The sequence below is a fragment of the Struthio camelus genome, chromosome 4, assembly GCF_040807025.1.
Source record: "Struthio camelus isolate bStrCam1 chromosome 4, bStrCam1.hap1, whole genome shotgun sequence".
Taxonomy (NCBI): domain Eukaryota; kingdom Metazoa; phylum Chordata; class Aves; order Struthioniformes; family Struthionidae; genus Struthio; species Struthio camelus.
In genome coordinates this window covers 85,642,053-85,660,217 of record NC_090945.1, presented here as the reverse complement: position 1 = coordinate 85,660,217, position 18,165 = coordinate 85,642,053, and the positions used below count along the sequence as shown (strand labels likewise).

General features: G+C 46.1%; 1 protein-coding gene across 7 annotated transcripts in view; it reads right to left on the bottom strand.

The window, feature by feature from the left end:
* SFXN5 (sideroflexin 5) overlaps positions 1–18,165 on the bottom strand; it is a 111,025-nt gene that overhangs the window by 34,978 nt on the left and 57,882 nt on the right. For all 7 annotated transcript variants that reach the window (XM_068943846.1, XM_068943844.1, XM_068943842.1 and 4 more), the window contains one exon: positions 6,661–6,751. In XM_068943846.1, the coding sequence (XP_068799947.1) occupies positions 6,661–6,751 (91 nt within the window). The remainder of the gene's footprint in view (positions 1–6,660; positions 6,752–18,165) is intronic.

Sequence of the window (18,165 nt, the reverse complement as noted above, 5' to 3'; positions counted from 1 at the left end):
AGTACCACTGCTTCCAAAAATGTGTTTCTGTGCTGTCTGATGGGTTAATATTTGCTAATTAATCTCAATTCATGTCATATAACAAATGTCTAATTTTTTGAGGGTGGTGGGTGGGTGAGCCCTATATGAACGCAGCTCTCGGCAATCAAAGATGATTTGTGGTGACAAATGCTCCTTACACTCCCGAACGAGAGGAACATACACACACGCACACTCTGTCTCTCTCGCTAATCTTCTAACCACCGGACCACTCTTCCTATCTATCAAAATATCTGTGTTACCAGTCCTTCAGCTCACTAATCCAAGATAAAAAAGAAAGCAGGCGTTTCACTTAAAGAAAGTTTACTCCCTCCCTCTTCTTTATTTCTTTTTTTTTTCTCCCCATCCTTCTAGCTTTCAATCAAGACTGAGCAGACGAAAGCGTGCTACAAGAGACTGGTTTTGTTGTATACGTGGTTCTGGTCAAGGCAAGAAGCCCTGGCACCAGATTCTCATGAGACTTTTGTTGGGGTTTCCAGACCTGAAGTTCAAGCGAGAGCTCTAGACGCTTCTCAAAGTCACTAGATCCTTTTAAGGATTCATTGCTGACATCCCAAATTCATAACCTGATCCCAGCACATTTCCCTGAGACAGACAATTGTGTTAGCCACCTCCATTCTGCTCCAGCAAAATACTGGGAAAGCACAAAATATGGCAGATAACAGGTAAAAGTTGATTTTACGAGGGTTTCAAAGGCAAGAGATGGAAAATAAGAAATAAAGATAGAGTTAGAAAATTAGATTTTCAGAATTTGGGGGAAAATTGTGATCAAATAGCCTGTAAACTGCTTTCTTGAAAATATTTGGTGACATACTTGAAACTGCGTGCAGACACAAAAGCAACCCAGTACCCCACTTCTACACTCATCAGTTAAACCAGGCTTTCACAGGGGACCCCCAACCCTACAGGCTCAGCTGGGGCCCTGGGGCCGAAGCCCTCTGATGTGGACAGGAATCTTTCTACCAGTTTTAACCTCCTTTGGATCAGGCCCTGGGACTCAACATTTTTTTCCCTCCAGCCCTCCCCCACTTTTGTCTTTTGTGTGTGTGTGTGTGTGTGTGTGTGTGGTTTGTTTTTTTTTTTGAGGACACACATCTCCAGTATAAAGGACATTGTCTCCAGTGAGGTTCCTTATCTTCATATAGGGCCCAGTGACAGCTATCCACACCGAGTACATTCACTAGGCAGCGCTGATTTAGATGATTAACTGTTTATTAAGGCAGTTAAGCACCTGCCCAAGCACCTCACTTTGGAAGGCATTTAAGCAAGTAGTGCATTTGATGCCTCCCCAGACAAGCGAGTTAGGAAGCACTGGGCTTGCATCGCGCTTCCTTCTCCGGTTGCTGAGCTGACTTTGGAGGCCGACTGTGGAAGCCGAGGCAGAAACGGAAAAGCATTAACACTTTATTTTTATCACTATAGTAACCGTGGATCACAGATCCTGAGATATCCCAATCCTTCTTCCAGTGGCTCCGATGATCCGTTCAACGGACTCAAAGCCGAGCTTAAGCCTGGGAGCTGGAAACCAGCCTGCAGCGAACCCAGCCTCCACGGCCGAGGCTTTGTCGCACTTCTCTTTTCAAACTGCATTTCCTTTTCCTTCTTTAATACCTAAAAATCACTATGTCTCACGTAGCATGTTCTTTTCCCCTGGAAAAATCCTTCAGGGTGGCTACTGAGAGGGACCACGGAGCATGGACAAAAAATCATAAAAAAGGCCAAATTCAGACTCGAGGGGAGTAGGTTCAGTTTCTCTGACACTACTGCAGTTACAGCTATGTAGACCCGACCTCTGCTGTTTAAACAGGCAATTTATGATCAGTTCGTGCCCACAATATACCTCATATATTCACAGCACTAAACAACGGGTAAAATATCAGAAAGGCGTATCTGTATTCTGCAGTGTGTTTGGTGGCTCGGCCACTGGTGCTAGCATTAATTCATTGCCTGAGAGGGCTTAACCTAAGCTGTCCTATTTCAGGATCTGTAGCTATCTGAAAGATCTTGGCTCAGGTAGCTGCCCGTTTCGAGTGGGATTGAAAGGGGATTGCAAGGGTTCATCTGAGGAAGGCAACTCCCCTCTGTTAACTCAGCATCTTGCTCACTAGGATTTATTCAGCTCCTGGCTGCTGATGCTTGAGATCTTCTCGCAAAGGAGAGGCTGAAGCTGCCCGCAAGTAGCATGGCAAGGGCACGGGGCAACTCGTACGATCCACCTCTGCTTCCCCGGTACAGCTGCCATAAAGCCTCCGTGGAGAGTGGAGGCTGCAGGCTCAACCAAGTTTAGATCTTCCAGCGTAACAGCGCTTGCGATGACATTATAACTGTCCTTGGTAAAAGGCTCCTACTCTGCGTCTCCTCGAAGCAAAATCAACGTGGTAAAGATTTTGCTAGCAGTGATGTACCTATCGCTCTTTGATGCGGTGGGAATTTCTTCTTTCTGCCCCAGCAAACAAAGGCACAGAACAAGACAAAGAGAAAAGTTGCCATTTTTTTCCCAAACCAGGAAGCTAGAAGGCAAAGGAAAGACATGCACATTTTTAACTCCTGCAGGGGAAAAAAAAAAGGTTTATTTTGCTCCCCTTGTAGGGCCTTTACCTCACAGCAAACCTCCTGTCAGCTCTTCGCTCAGCTGCGTAAGGCTTGGGAAGAAGGTGGTAAACTGCCTTTCTCACAGTATCACTGGGCACAGATACCCTTTGCTACCTGCATCTCTGAATAACAGTTAAGCCCCTTCCTGTTCAAATTTGGAGACAGCAGGTCTCCAGAACACAACCGCGTTACGCTCCTCCCAGCGAACCCTACAGATCTGTTCTCTGCACTGAAAACCCTCACAATGAACAACTTCACTAGCTGGGTGACGGGCCGGCGTGGCCAACATCGAGCACCTAACACCAGCTCCGAATAGGACCCTTTTCTGCATAAAGTCAGCTACTGATATATGCAGAGATTAGCCGTTTCCACGGTAAAGCACAGCTCGTTTAGCTACCCCCACCGGAAGAGCAACCTACTTCCTGGCTGCAAGGACATCCCTCGCTCGCATTGACATCTCCGGTCCGTGTGACCCTGCGCTCAGGGGCTGGGGGAGTTTTCCAGGCAGGCTGTGGTGGTGTTCCTCGTGCAGCAGCCTTCCAGCTACTGCAAACCACCAGTGGTGGAGTGCAATGGTGTGGTCCAAACTCCCAGTATCTTCTTCCAGTACCACCTGTCCCAATGTGGGGATTGGAGCGATCGAAGCCCGCATCGGCTCTCCAGATCCTCTCCCGCCTGGACGCTGCCTGCGTCATTGCGAGGAAGGCTTGCAGGTCCCTGCTGGTACATCCCCCGTTGCCCCTCGTGCCCTGCACTTGGCTTGGCATTGCACAGTGAAAGAGAAATTAGTGCTAATGAGAAGAGTTCAAGGAGGTATCACAGTTTTGTTAAATATGTCTTATGGACAATATTTGTCCAGGTGTGCTTCAGTTTATTAGGCTTAAGACAGCTATTACACAGCCCAGAGAAGACAGACACGATATGTGAAGCATCTCTGAAGGCAGTACAAACCACAGGCTGCCTCTCCCAGGGCCTTCCCCAGCTTCCTGCTGGGGATGAAGGATGGAGCCATGTGGGCTGTGCAGGGGTGAGGCTCAAGGAGGGTAGCACAGAGGCTTGGCTAATGCTGGTTCCTGTACCCAGCTCCAGGCCAGCTCTAAAGTCAAGTCCTAATCAGCAGCTCTTACTGAAATCTCTTGAACCCTTCTGGGGCCTGGCTGTCTCTTGCCCGAGCGGTAGCTGCACTTTCTCAAGTCTCCATCACTCACATCCCTTTGGGATGAGAGACCATAAGAAGTCTGACACACGCCACCAGCTTCCCAGCTGACACAAACCAGCATAACTCATGTGAGGTCAGCGGATTAGGGAGAGGGAGACGAGAAAGGGCAGGGGGAAACTGTTTAATCCTATGTATGCATGTCAGTAGAGCAAGAGCTTCACACCAGCTTCTGGCCTTTCATGCGTAAAAGGTGAAATTCTGCCCTTTTCCCGGGGGCTGGCAGTTCAAAAAGTAACGGGCAGGCATGTCTTAATTAAACAGGTTGCCCAGGTCTGCAAAGCAATAACTTGCAGCTTTCAAAACAACAAAACAGCAATTAGTCGGACGATGCCTGATGTCCCGGCACATAATTAAGCGTGACAGTACACAAATAAAGTAAGAACTAGAGAATTAATTAAGGGCTAAACAAATTAATTACGGGTCCTCAATCAATTCTGACACAAGCCTAACCTCTCCCTCCTAACACCTTGGTACAAAAATAGAACAATCTGACGGCAAAGATTTTTCCGCACGCATCTCTGATTCAAACCCAGTCTCAGAGCCGCCTCCCAGGTCTCGTACCAGCCTTCAGTGCCCTCTTGAATACAAAAATCAAAAGCTGAAAACCTCGAAAAATAAATTTGGAGCAGGAAGAACAACAAAAACTGTGACATGAGAGCTTTTTCTGAGAATCACTGCTTCTTCAGTCAGAGAGCTCGGAGAAGATAGAGCGTCATTGCTGTTGCGCACGGGCAAAAACGGAGGCCTAAAGGAGTCACAAGATCTCCCCCAAGATCCGAGAAGGGTCAGAGGCCGGTAGCAGCCGTCTCCCCATCAACACTTGGCACAGTGCGCTACGATGCTGCTCCCCTCTCGCAGGCTCTGCTCCCGTGAGCCAGCGTCGCGGGGGAAGGAGTCACAGACACATCAAAAGTGGCAGGCTGTGGGACCAGATGGGGACTGACCAAAACCCACTGAAATTCAAGGAAGAACTTGACTGATCAGTGAGCTCTGCAGCATGTTCTGGGTGCGGAAAGAATATTTTACCACTCTTCATCAAATACCACATTGCAGTGACTTATGTAAAACCAGGAAAACAAAACTAATTTGCGCCACTAGGCTATAGGAATTAACAAATACGTGAATCCACAGACACCAGGATTGGCTTCGAAGCAGCAACATCCACAGATCCTTTACGTGACAGCTGAGCAGTCAGAAACAAGGACCGAACGCAAACTACAGACCACGACCCCAGGTCCTCCCCGCTTTGCAGAAAGGACGCGCCGCTGTTTCACTGGCGGAAAAAAAGCCCCCAAACCCTGGGAAGTGAAGGCAGGAGGGTCAGAGCAACAAGCTCTGCCACTGACTCGCGGAATCTGCATCTAGTCTGAACGTCACAACCATACTTGAAACACCAGCACGAGAAGGCAAGGGAGCATCAGGAAGTATCTGATTCAGAGGCAGTTTAGTGACCATCCTACTGGACATCTAATTTGAGAAATATAGAGGGGATCAGACACAGAATTTGTGTGTACCAGTAAATCTCATGTAATCAGCTGGTGTGTAAAAGGGCTCTGGTCAGCTTATTCAAGGATGTCATTGCCTGTCTCATCTGAGCGCTCCAGTCTCAGGCTATCGTGAAATCTCAACCATCCCTCTATTTATTTTACAGTGCTCTGAATCAATGAATAAAATTAACTCATGCAGGGTCTAATGCATCCGTGCAATGAAATGCAATCACTTGGGTAAAGCTTTTAAAATGAACTCGGGCCCCAAAAGCCATGGCTTTAGCACTGCAGCTACAGAGAGGTCCATTAGGCATGGGGAATTACGCTAGCTGTTCAAGGTCAGCGGTGCCTCCTAGCTGGCAAGGAAACCTTTAAACCGTTCAGAAATCAGATTTTTGCATGAGAGCTAGAAGCAGGGCCACAAAGCAGACCGGGAAACGATGCTCTTTGGGTGGCGATGCTGCCCTGTAAGCCAGCTTTCAGAAGAAGCTCTGAGAAGGTGGTCCTTGCAAAAGCAAAGAACAAAGTTTAAAGCAAAGCTTTGGGTTAACAGCAAATTTGAAAAGAGACCTGCAACAGCGAGCGAAAAAAACCCTATCTCGCTTGATTTCCTTCCTGATTTAGACAAACGTATCTTTGCAGTTTGTAAATAAACAAGCTTATACAAAACAAACAAAAAACAAAACAAAACAAAAATGACACCACTGGAGACTTCTTCACAGCCAAAAACACTCCTGATTTGCTGAATGTTGTAACCACTGGATTCAGAAAAGATTCACACGCTGAGTCCAGCACGTGCCTTCCCTCCTCAGACACTGACCAGTTCACTGACAAATGGCAGAACCATTTATCTTGTGCTCGAGAAAGCCAGCAGCAGTCTTCACGCTCACACACGTCAGCCCCCTTTTAGCCGTGGTTCTTAGAAATCTATGTATTCAGAACAGGAGCGTTTCATTCCTTTTTCATTGAAAACGAAACACAACAAAAACAAAACAGCGCTACTGCCGATTCAAGGATTTGATCTGACACGGATTCATCCAGTATGCTGAAAACGAAAAGCTCTAGGATTTGGATATCCTACGGTCAGGCAATGCTGATTATTTCAGCTGCCTGGAAGCGGAAACTGTGGCTTGACGCCGCACTCGGGCTTCGCTGGCACAGCTCCTTGCAGAGCGAACGCTAGGACCGAGTCTTCAGGTTCTGGCCAATATAAAACCCAGCATAAACCAGAAAGGCAGGTGTTTGCTGGGTGTTTTGCCAGCTTTAATCCAGTGAGGTTTAGAACAAACACTGGGAACAAAAAGCAAACGCATCGGTTCTTACCTACAGCAGGGAATGGCACAAACCTCTGGATCAGGAGACGGGTGGCAGGGGTAAACTTATTTGCTCGCTGAACCAGTACATTAAGGCCCACCTTGAAACAGAGAAGAAAAAAAAAAAACAATCAGAGAAATGGAAACGGTGAGCAACACGGAGAAGGACAGATGCATTGGCTCACAGACGGCGGTGGAGCCCGTCGCAGGATGAAGGTGCTCTCTCCCTTTCCGAGCAGCTGAGGACTAAATCCCCCGTGCCGCAGCGCTCGCCCGCACCGGGTTCATCCCCCAGCTGAGCAATGCCATTCAGTCCCTTCGTGGAAATGCTCCCAGCTGCATTTTATGCCCAGTTCACTGAAGTTTTCCCAGCTAATCTCCCTGCTCTCCCATCTAGCACAAAAGCACTGGGCCCAGGATGCAGAAGGTAGCGTAGGAGCAGGGCGCTTGGGCCAGCCCAGGCTCCCAGGTCATTCCTCCTCCACCAGCCTGTGCCAACCACACCACTCAAAAGCAAACGTTTGGGCTATAACAAACTTAATAATAGAAACACGAGACAGCAGGCAATTTATTGTAACTACAGCTCATTTTCTGTTGCCTCCTCCAACACGTGGATAAGGCAGCTCTCTGCAGCTTTGCTGGAATCTAAGTCATTGCATATGTTAATACGAAAAGCAGGGAGGAGGCTCCCTGGCTTGTCAGCATCAGTGTGGTTAGATATTCGTGACAGAGGATTTTCATCAGAATTTTTTTTCAGTCCGAATGCCGTTATTAACAAATCCGTTTGCAGGAAATGACTTCTGTCTTCAAATGACTTTCCCCTTCCCCATCATATTTTCTGTTTTGCATCCGAAAAACAAACAAGCAAACAAAACCCAGCAGCCCCAAACCAGAACTTTTAGGCTGAAAACGGAAGTCTTCAGCGACTCCCAGCCAAAAAAAAACACAGCAAAAATTCAGATACATTTCAGCCAAAAATCTGCTAGCAAATAGTGGTTTGGGGGCTTTAAAAAGAAAAAAGGAAAAAGAAAGAAAAGGGGAAAAAAAAAAGAAAAGAAAACCATGGGTGAACATATTTTGCGAGCTGCTACATTACACACGTGTCCACAACGCATCCTTCCTTTTGGAAGGTGATGGGAAGATGTGGGGAAGCACAACTGCTGGGCAAGCCCTGCTTAAGCAGCAGGCGGGTTTGCAAAACCTGTGGAGCGCTTCCAGCATCCCGTGAGCCTTTCACTGGGCCCTGAACCCAAACGCGACCTGCTGCCACCCACCACGCCGACTCCAGCCCTGGTGAGAAGCAAATGGCGTCGCTTCTCCTTGCTCTGGACAGAACGGGTGCTTTGTCTTCATCCTCTTCCTTCTTAAAAGCGACTGAATGCTGCTTTCTTAGATTTTCCAAGTCCTAGGAATATATATTGTCAGAATCTGAGAGCTCTAAGAATCTGCAAATGAGCCTAAAATGGGTGCCTTTAAAGGTAAGCTAAGTCAGTCTTAACTACGGCTTTGCTGGTGCTGCCCCGTGGATTCACGTATTTATAGACTAGGTAGAATTATCTGTGGAGATGTCAAATTTTGTTGGGTTTCCAGCCGCCGCTCGGAGGTCGGATTGAAGGATTTGAACGTGATGTGGAAGAGCAGCAGCTTCGGAAATGAGAAAGATTCAGCTGAGTCGGGGAGAGACACTGCTGTGAGGCTAGCGGTAATAAAAGCGTTATACTTTCAGACTGAATTCAGTGCTGCGGATGAACTTGCTCCTCCACTTACAGCAACGACCCTGCTGTGAATATGAAATTAAATGTTGCCATAGATTTGAATCTAATCTCCCAAATTCCCAACACGAGGACTAGACCTAAGAAACTAATGAGGGTTTGTTGTTACAGTTCAGAAATTATTTTAGCCAATCTGTGAACTCCTTCCCGCAGGCCATGTAGTGGGATGACGGCAAACAGGTAGAGAACGTCCAGCAACGAGCAGGTAGTCCTCAATCTCACACCACCGCAAGCAGAAGAGGCATCAGCAAGGACAGCTTAACAAGGTTAATTCCTAGAGGCTGGCCAAGGACCATTGGCTATTGGGTCAAACTCATCACCGAAGCTAACAAAATGACTGCAGGAGGATTATGGCGATGATAACCCTGCCTACAGGCTGAGTCACAGATGAGGGATCTACTGCGCTAGCTCTGTACAAACATGTAAAAGAGACAGTCAGGTGGGATTCATCAGAGCAAACGTGGTAGCTCCATGGGCTCACTTTGCAGCCCAGGGCAGAGGAATGGGCATTTTTTAAGGGTTTTTCATCTCTTCCCAAGACAGAGGCTTACATGTGGTCATGTGAAACACCCCCAAAAGTGCTGTTGGTCTCCACTGACTATCAAAGGAGTCCCGGGGACCTAGCTCCAAAGAAAGTGTCTGCACTGACGATGTCTAAACCAAGGCAAGGTAAGGGGCCCTCCTCGCTTCAGGGAGCTCTGGGCACGGGTCTGCAATGCTGGTGTTTGGCACAGTGCTGGTTTAGGGTATTTCTGCCCCTCCGTCGCTCAGTCCAGCCATTCTCTGAGGGGCTGTGCTGTGACCCAGCTCAGGGAAGAGATCAGCAGATTGCCTGTTACTTGAGGTTTTTACAGAGCGTCTCCTCGACTCAGTTCCTGGAGCATCCCAACAAACTGCAGGAAGCTGTTACACTGCTGTTGCTGCGAGAGTCTCGTAACGTGAGACCGAGCCCTTACGCTGCCTGCTGGAAAGCAACCTAACATGGGGCTCTCCGCTGCCTCTGGTCTGCGTTTCAGTCTCTCCTCAACCTTTCTTTAAACGTGAAGAATTTATTTCCTTACCTTTCTCATTGTCAGCACCAACCGTGTTACCCCAGTAGGGAGAACAGAGTTTGTAATGTTGCCATACTCGTGACTGTATCATGAGATGCTACCACAGAAGGTGATTTTATTAAAGCCCGTTCCTGGACTCGACGGACTATGTAATAACAAATCAAGCTTTCTACTTCCTTCTCTTTCTTCCCGTCTTCTAAAAAACATTTTGATCTCAGGTCCACAAAGACATGGCTTCATGAATCAAGAGGCATGGAAACCACATGCCAACTCCCCCCAAAAAACACTTTTTTGGGGGTGGGGGTAAGTTACTTTTTTTAAAATGTCAATTGTTTTTGAAGCCTGACAACCAGACGTGTTGAACGTCTGAAGTTGGTAATTACTAAGTGATTTAAGAAAATTTGATTTGAAAATCCTACTCCTCGTAAACCAGTTCTGATGTAGTAAGTACACAGCAGTTCACTTACAAAGAAGTTACCATGCTTATTCTTGACAGTAAGTTTTTATGAAATAAAAGAACATTAAGAGCCCAGCCAACCGAGTGGACATCAGCCTGCAGGTTAAGACACCTAAACGTAGCTGAGCTGCTCTCTGGACTCCATTAATTACATTGACTAGATCTCCATTGATTTAAGGGGGTTCAACATGTAGACACCTAAATTCAGACACTTTAATCCACAAGTGGAATTGTGGCAGGGTCTGAACTGTACTGGACCACCATAATGCTCCCCTCAGTGCTCAGAGCAGACGAGGAGAGCAGAGAGACAACTTCTCATCTAAGTCCTGCACAGCTCCCAGCATCTTTCTTCCACAGCCTGTGGTAGTGGCCACTGTTAGATGGGAGATACCAGGCTGGGCACCACTTAAATTTAGCTCAGTCTGTTCGTTCCTAGGTTCCAGCAACACTTGGGCAAAGCTGAGTACTACAGTTTGAGCTAAGTGCCCCCAGTGACACAGACAGTTGATCTGGAAGGAGGGAATAGCTCTAAAGAAGTGTTAGCCTTCAGCCCCCAAACCCGAATTAAGCACTAGAGCACAAACTGGATCTGGTGAGTGCCACACAGCACAACTAAAGAAAAGAGCATTAGGAGAAGGAAGGAAAAAATAATCTGTTAGGGCCGAGAGGTGACGATGGAGATGGAAAACTGGAGAGTTTACCAGCTGGAGATGTACCAAGGGAAGAACAGACTGGAAGAGCGTAAGGGAAGGAGAAGCAATAACGACCTGAGTGGAGAAGGAAGAGGGTAGAGAGGGGCAAGAACAAACAAGGAAGAGAAACTTCAGAGTCAGACCAGCACTCGGGATTGCGGAGGGGCTAAGAGCAGTCCAGTGGCTGAGTGTTTCAACAGAAGAACGCAGCACGGTCTTGAGAAAGGTAGAGTAGAGCATGGTGAGAATGTAGGAGAGAGAGATTAGCAGGAAAAGAGGGACTTAAAAGTGATAAAGAGACAAGCTTGATTTGACAGATGAAAAAGAACAGAAGGATTCCAAGTGGAGGATGGCAGAGCCCCATGCTCAAGATAAAGAAGCTATTATTTTTGCAACAAGCTTTTCATGCGACTGGATCCTGTACAAACACCACACTGTGAGGCTGGCCTGGGACAGAAGGAGAAATCATGGATGAAACCAAACGTGCAGCAACAGAGAGACACCAGTGAAACAACAGCAAAAAAGTGCTGCAGGGAAGATCAAGGAGTTTAGAAGAAGGCAGTAGGCAAGGATCCTAGAGTATATGCTATATACTCCTGAGCCTGGAGGCAGGGTGAAGGGCGCTACATGCCTACCCTGAACAAACCACACTTCTGTATTTGGCTTCACTGTGTCAGCACGACTTAGTCTGTGCACAAAGCTCGAGGCTGAGCCTTTGGGAAATCGCTACTACAACTCCAAGCACTTACGGGATTGACGTAGGAATTTCTGGGCTGGGTTTCCAGCCTGGGTGATCACAACAACCTCTCTCCTGGACTTGGTATCTGTGAATCATTAGAGAAGAAGAGGTGACAAAACAAGAGGAGCTTCTGAGGTTTTGCCAGGACAGGTATCCAGAATGCAGAGCCATGCACCGCTCTAGCTGAAAAGTTTAAGCAGCCAAACAGAAGTTTATCACCTGCTCCTCGGTTCTCCCTGCAATTTTCCTGCAGGCCCCGCTCCTTCCCCTCCCATCCCTCGCCCTACTTTGCACTGACTTCCTCCTCGTTCTAAATGTTGCTTTACCGCACTAAGTGGTGGATAGTCCTAAGGGCAGTGGGTGGCCTCCCGCGCCGTCTCACAAACTGATTATGGGCATCACACCAAATTCACAGGCTGTCAATGCAGCCGCTCCACACGGCTCGCAAACAATTATCAGGAAGAGGGAGCTGGGATTAGAAAAAACCACAGGGGCACCTTCACCTAGAGAGGAGAGTGCAAAATTGTGTCTCTGTGTGCGCGAGTTAAGTGTGTGATGGGAGCAGGAGGGGGCACAGAGCCGGGGAGGATGAACGCCACGCGGCCAGCCATGCCATCCCGGTGTCTCTCTGCTCATGACTTTTTAAATATATTTTTTAAAATCCTTAAATGCAACAAGCCAGCCCAATTCTGATTTATCTAATTACAGCCTTAGACACTCCTCCTAGCTCTGGTTAGACACCATGTCCCCAAACACTGTGTAGCATGGCTGACTGGTGTTTGACAGCGTTTGCATCCCACCATAGGTGTCCATCAGGCGCTGGGACACTTGTCCAGCACGTGCATAACGGCGAGGGGCGTGTTTTCAGCTGAAGGAGCTGGAAGCACCTGACAGCTCTGAAATTCAGACCCAGCCAACCAACTTACCTACTCAAGAGAAAACTGCAGGCTCTTAAAAACACTGGCCTACATTTAAGTAATTCATATCATAAAGGGAAAGAGCTGCTGTATATAAACATAATGTTATTATTTCCACTCCCTGGCATCAGAAGGTTTACAAACCTGCACATGGGAGCAAACATACTTTGCAAAGGTGTATCAGCTATATGGTTTCCTGGGCTGTGGGAGTCAGGGCTGCAAGGCCAGGTATTACCTAAACCCAGCTGTGACATAACCATTACAATGCTAACATTATTCTACAAGTATGATCTTAAGCTTGAACAGTCTTCGACTCTCAACTTCCTTGGGAGGAGAAAAAATAAGAACTTTCTGCTGAAATCCTCTGTGGTCGTGAGGACGTCTTAGGTTGTGAGGGACGACAAGGCCCCATTTGATTTTGCAAGCTGCTGACATCTTTTGTGGGGAGAGAGAGGAAAGAAAAAAAAAAAGCTTGATCTAAAAATATAATTTTTGCTCTATTTGTCTTGAAGCAGACTCTGCTTTAATGTGATTTCTCACACTCACCCTGGCCTTTTCTGAGCTTTAGATTAGACCTTTGCACAAGTTTTTTTCCTCATATAGCTAAAAGTAAAATCTAGGAATTCGAATTTTTGTATAACCGCTGTGCTCAACCAGTTCTGATCACAGCTGAGATTCCGAGCATGAATTCTGATTTATGGAAATACAACCAAAAATCTCTAAGATAAATTACCGTGTTTCAAGGTGCAATGAAAGCTCTGCAGAGTTCACTGCACACAGCAACTCCCTAAATTTACCAAATCGGGTTTGCCCTGCCTCCAGATTTAGACGCATAGCCCAGAGAGAAGGCAGGGCATCCTCGCGCAGACACCTCTCTGCAGTAAGCTGCTTTCTGTTTCTTCCTCAATGAGCAAGTTACATTTTCCAGGAAATAACATCACTAGGGCTTCTGTACAGGAGAAAGCTGCACCAGGAACAAGCAGCTGAAAGGAGGCAACAACTTAAAACTGCTGAAGCTGTTTGCTGGATGAAAATGTGTCCAAACCCATGAACCAAGATTGATTGTGTCAGGTGTCCTAAAACTGATCTGCACAAAGCTCTGTACTAACAATTGTCCTTTATCCTTGCATTTTTCCAAGCAAAAAAAAAAAAAAAAGTATCATAGGATGTCTCCGTAAACCAGATTAGGTCATCAAAACTCTCTCATTTTCCTCCTGTTCTTACACTAATGTTTAACTTCTCCATTACTTTTCTAAACTCCATCTGCTTTCATAGTTCATTAAAACACTGGGTGCACATCTTACAGCAAAACACAGCTTGATCACAACATACAGGCATAGGTTCCCTGCCTCTGCCGGCTTGTCAAAAGTCAGGATTTAAGGTCAGGAAGCAATGAAGCGTCATGTCCATGCAACAGAGCTTTTAAGAATACAATGAGAACACCTGGATCTGCCTGGGAAGAGATGCTTTAAACACCTTCATGTGCACTGCGACTGGCGAGGACTCCCGAGGTGAGTCATCAGTAGCTGACAGCACTCAGGCACCAACGCTACCGACAGCATCAATCACCTGTTTTTTTAGCCAAAGGTTACCCAAAAAGGTGAGACAAAAGGGAATGCTTAAGTCCTGGGCAGGTAAATCTTAACAACATAGAACAATACAAAATACGCATGGCTGACAATCATACTTAAATTATGCTGTAGTTCTAGCTTTTATACCAAAGACGACAAAACACCTACTTCTGTGCAGAATCTAGCTCAGGTTGCTAAGTGATAACAATGTCTTTATTTATCTCTATATGGACAAGACCCAAGCACCTCAGAGCACACAAATGAACAATCACAAATTGCCACTTAACAAAAACCTTCTTCTCAGATGTTACAACCAACAGTGGATTTGAAAGGGGAAGGAGGAAGCCTGGCTACTTCTTTATTGAGGAAAACACCAACGTCTCTCTGTTCAAGAGGAGCCTGATCTCACATGACCATGCGCCCAGTCCCGTAACTGTCAACTACATTCACTTCTGTCTTGCCTGGAAATTCAGTCTTTACCCTGACAGAAAGCATGATTAACCAAAACTTGGTTCAAGGTGGTTTTGGGGCTGGTTGTTTGGTTTTGTTTTCCCTTTCACGGGGGAAGGGCTCAACCCCTGCTATAACGAGACATCTCTAGTAGACATACTAGGCACATTCTGGTTAAGTTACATACACCTACACGTACGACACACTCTATACGTGAGCTGGGTTTACTTTGGGCTAATTACAGACCATCCTGTCACTAAGATGGGACACTGCCAGCAATACACATGCATGTAGCGCCTCCAGGGTCCACAGAGTGGACAACAGATGGACAACTAGCCACAGAGCTGGGCAGCAAGCCAGGAAACACTACATTGCTTCCTGGGAGATGTCAGAAACTTGGCCAAACGGTACTGTAAGAAGAGAGAAATCTCTTGGGGAACCCGCATGGGATTTTCAGCATCACAAGGAGCAAGATTTGGAGCCAGTCTTGGCAGAACCTGAAGCTGTGACTGTGGAAGTTGAAAACCTGATGCACAAAGCTCTGATCCAAAGATTAGACACCAACGGGAATAATTCTCCTAACAAAACAATTTTGGAAGGAGCTAAATCAAAGAGTATCTTAGAGTAAGATTAGCAGAGTTTAGGGTAACAGAGGATAGAGTATATAGTGTCCAAAGAGAAAAGTCTCAGGATCTTTTGCACTTAAGAGGAGGTACAGTGAAAATTCACTCTTGAGTACCAGCTTAACAAAGGCACTGGATAAAACAAAACACGCCTCCATCCAGCTGCGAGATCCAACAAGGAGGGTGCACTGAGGAAGCCAAAGATTAACCACCACAGACTCTCGGTGAGCATCGGTGCAGCATGCGCGGTACACGTGCTACTCCCAGCCTGAGCTGCTCCACGAGGCGTCCACAGGTCTTGTGACAACCTGAAACCAGACAGTCTGCCTTTGGGTCCCCGAGAGCTGGTCTGTATTTGCCTGAAGCCACTGCAGACCTGCCGTTTTCACGGCAGCTCCCACTTCTTGTACCCATCCCCTCTAGTTGGCACACTTTTAATCGCAGCTGCAAGAGTTGCTTCTGACCTCAAACTGCAATTACACTTTAAGGCCCCAATACTAAATAGCTGAGTCAGAAGCCAAAAGGATCAGCGATACAGTAGCAAATCGAGTTTGGATCAGAAATTAGGAAACCTACTTAAGAAATACGTAAAAAGTTATTAACACCATTAATAATAAAGATGTTTTAGTTATGTAGCTCTTCTTTAACCTTTTAAAAGCTTGACAAAATTAGCAGTGTGTGTATGTGCATTTGCTGGAAAGAGTTTCTGTATTATTACAAATTCCTTGATTAGTATAGCTCTTGGCGCTAGAATATTTGAGAAAAAAAACATTTAAAATATGCTCGGTCTTTCTCAATTCTTATTGCTACTCTCTGGCTTTGTTTGCCTTGATTAGGAAAACCAGCTGGTATTAATTGTGCTTCAAGCACCACCATCATGAACAACAGCCAGATATCAGCAAATAAGGCCTAATAACAGGAATCCACTCAATTGTTAAAAAAAATAACAATTACTGCTTAGTGTTTGGAAAAGCAGTAGAGCCAGAGCAATCAAAATAAAAGGCAGGAAGGAGGCTTGTATAGGGAGAACATGATAAAAATAAACTAAAATCACAGAAGGAGAAACATAAATCTAGGTTACTTTACAGTAATCAGAATCCTCTAAACATATTGTCTCCTCGGAGCTACGCTTTTGGAAGTCGTATGCTGTGCGGCGCTCATTCAGAGCGGTTAGCCTAGTTCTCAGCGTGCGCTCAGAAGAGCTAAGAATACACCCAGCCAGAGCGCTGCCTGTCCCTGCATCCCTCCTGTCCACGGCACCGAAAGCAAGCGTGGTCTGCAGGGACAGGGCACGTGCAAAATGGTGCAGGAGGATCATGTAACAAGAATACCTGCTAAACCAGCTATTTCACCTCCTCTTAACCCACAGCCAATCTTAACATAATTTCTTCCAATGTCTTTTCTAGCCCCATTTCAAACAGCTGAATACCAAGTGGGAGATGAAATAAATAAAATGAAATAAAATTCTGGACCTGGCATAGCTTTCCTTGCCTAAAGTCACACTGTGGATCAGGCCAGGCTGGGAGTAGGTGGCAGCACCCAAATCTTCAGAGGCGTGCACAGAGCGGGGCTGGATGTAGCCATAACGAGGAGAGGGGACAAGCAGAGAGACAGCAGTTACCTCAACATACATCTTCCCAGTACGTGTCTGCAGCACAAGACTACAAAGCTTGTCTCCTCGGGGCAAAGGGAATATTGATTCTTCCAAAAACGCACCCCAAAAGGATGTAAATCAACGGTCCTAGTTTAAAACTGTATTGAGAGTCATATATTTAAATGTCCCTTGGAAATAACACTCACCAGAAACACTAACCAAAAAAAAAAAAAAAGCGCATTAGTGAAAGTTACAGGGTCAACACATAAATCAAGCACAAAAGATCTTGATCTCAAAGAAAAAAACGTTTAGAAGTGGAACTAGATCTAAAAGGAAAGCGTTGCTTCTCTGTGATGGAAAATCTCTTGCTCTCCAAAATGAGAAAAGAATAAGGTAATTTGCAAAGATTTGCTAAGACTTTCAGTTAACTGCGAGAAGCATAAAGCCAAAATCTGCTCTTGGATAGATGTGAGAAAGCAACTTGTTTGTCTCCGTCTCTAGATGAAGACAAGAAGGGTTAAGACTATGGGAAGCACAATCACAAGTGAACTGAACTGTCTCTTCATGGGCCTTCTCTCTGTGTCGCCTGCCAACTGCAAACATGGAAGGGGCTCACTTTAATTAATACCAGGTCTCAGTAGACCACTGGAGGTAGTGCCACTTGTTTTCAGGTCATCTGGTCCTAATAGGCTCACACTGGGAGGTGATTTGTTGCTAGCTGACAGCAGAGATCAGTTAATGAGGTCTGAGGCCTTCGAATTCAAGCTAATGAAACTTAAGGCTATTTCTAAATAATTTGCCATCATCATAAAAAAAAAAAAAAAGAAAAAAAACTGCTTGAGGAGATGCTGGTTATTAATCAAGATATTTACCCCATAAAAATCCCTCCCTGCCCTGCAGGGTTTTCTCCATGCTTCTCCACACAGGGAATTTTGCATGCAATAAGCAATGCTATGGATCTGCAGTGCCCTAGCTATTCTGTTTTCTTTTGCACAAATTTGAAAATGCTGGAAATATAACATTTGGCACCATGTTTCCTCATGGTACTTTTAAAGATCTCCCCGAAATGGACAGCTGAGGTGCACAAAATGATGAAGTGTTGTGGCTTCCACCTGGCACTCACTTACAAATTATGCGGTCAGATAAATCCCAGCATCGTTTGGTTTTCCGTGTTTATTCAAAGCTACTTGCTATGTACAGTAGTACATCAGCATCTTCACCTCCAGAGAGCAGACTGTAAACTAATGGAGTCACAAGCCACCGCAGGATGCTGATTGACCAACAGCAAAATGATTAGCCAGCCAGTGGCAGCAGTCACCTTGAAGTCAGCAATAGCAGGCCACTTGCAATGATTTCTTTTATCTACAAGTCTTGGTGTTCAAGAACCAGAATAAGCTTTTTGCAGTGCTTCAGAGAACCAGTGTTTCTCCCACAGCCACTGCTGATCATATGAAATCCCTCCGGCACTTTGAACCTATGTTTCTGCTTCAGCACTTTCACAGTTATCATAGGAGGAACCAGAGACCTGGATCAGTTGTCCCAGCACAGCCGCTCCTGCTTGTAGCGTGAGGGGTTTCCTTGCTAAAGCCTGTCAGCTTCTCAGGGTGACAAAACTCTGCCAGCATCACCTCTTCTGTGTCTCCTGACC